The sequence below is a fragment of the Cajanus cajan genome, chromosome 11, assembly GCF_000230855.2.
Source record: "Cajanus cajan strain Asha chromosome 11, NIPB_CcT2T_4, whole genome shotgun sequence".
NCBI lineage: Eukaryota > Viridiplantae > Streptophyta > Magnoliopsida > Fabales > Fabaceae > Cajanus > Cajanus cajan.
Window position 1 is genome coordinate 38,261,922 of NC_138527.1, and position 1,359 is coordinate 38,263,280.

The 1,359-nt window shown below is 32.1% G+C and overlaps 1 protein-coding gene across 1 annotated transcript; it reads right to left on the reverse strand.

Moving 5' to 3' along the window:
• LOC145953534 (uncharacterized) lies at positions 1-813 on the reverse strand. The gene has a single exon (XM_083067509.1). The coding sequence runs from the start codon at positions 811-813 to the stop codon at positions 1-3; it is 813 nt and encodes a 270-aa protein (XP_082923635.1).
• Positions 814-1,359: the final 546 nt, after the last annotated feature.

Genomic DNA, 1,359 nt, shown 5'->3' on the forward strand with positions numbered 1-1,359 from the left:
CTAGGATACACACTTGATACAAGAAATAGGATCCATAAGCCAATTAACATACAATAATTGATCTCTCTTCAAATCCACAGACAACCATTTCCAAGATCGATATTTAATGGCCTCCAAAATTTCCATTATATCCAACACCCCATCATTAAAAATAATACGGTTCCTAAGAAGCCATAAACTCCATATAACAGAAATCCAAATAGTTGTGAATATCCTTCCCTGCTTCTTCACACATGCAAATCCATCCATACTTAGCAATAATTCATCCAAAGCATTAGGTAAGCACGCTGAAATACCAAGCCAACGAAGAACCAAATACCAGATTTTACATGAAATTCTGCAGTGTAAGAAAAGATGACAAACGTTCTCTGCCTCATTATTACATAAAGCGCAAAAAACATTACTAACAGGAATACCACGCCTTGCTAAACTTGCTCGAACTGGTAGTGAATTCAACAATAATTGCCAAGCAAAAACAATAGTTTTCTTTGGAGCTTTTACCTTCCAAATGCATCGAAAACTTTGTTTTAAAATTGTCTCCAAAACATTCCCTGCAGAAAAAAAGGAATGCAGCCAAAAATATGCTGATTTTACAGTAAAAGCCTTTGATGGATCACATTTCCATAGCCACATATCGGGTATATTTGACTGCAACTCCACCCCACCAACTAATTCTGCTAATTCATTTTCCCACTCTTTTTCCCGTTGAAGTATCAAACGTCTCCGCCACTGAAATTCCCACTGCCACCCTCCTTCCACAAACAGTCCATTTTCACCAACTGTTGATTGTTTTTTTTTCGCCAAAGAGTACATCCGTGCAATGCGCGGGTTAATTATTTTCTTTAACACATTTGTATTATGAAATTAAATATTAGTATTCTAATTTAATTTGTAATTATTCATTGTACATTGAATGCTGTTGAACAAATTTTAAATGTAATAAAATAAATAAGAAGCTTGGTTGATTAAAAAAATTAAAATATTATTAATGTACTTATCCATAGTATGGTGTTGATACTTATTAGAAAAATATTGAATAATAAAAGTTTATATAAAAGTTTGCATTTATATCATTCCAATATGAAAGGTTAATACTCAATATGAAGGCCAAATAATCATTTGGATTGTTATGGTTCCCATCAAAGCTGAAACATGTAAAATTTTATATAAAGTGAACAAATAACATATAAAACATCTAAATCCACAAGATACAACTTGTTCCACTTAATATAGAGTGGTGTTTGCAATAAAGTTGAACATAAATTAAAGTTGACTAAAGCCAAAGCTGCAAAAAACAACTAACCTAACATCTAAATCTTTTCGATCTTTATTTTCTTCTTCAAAACTTTCGTTGGAACA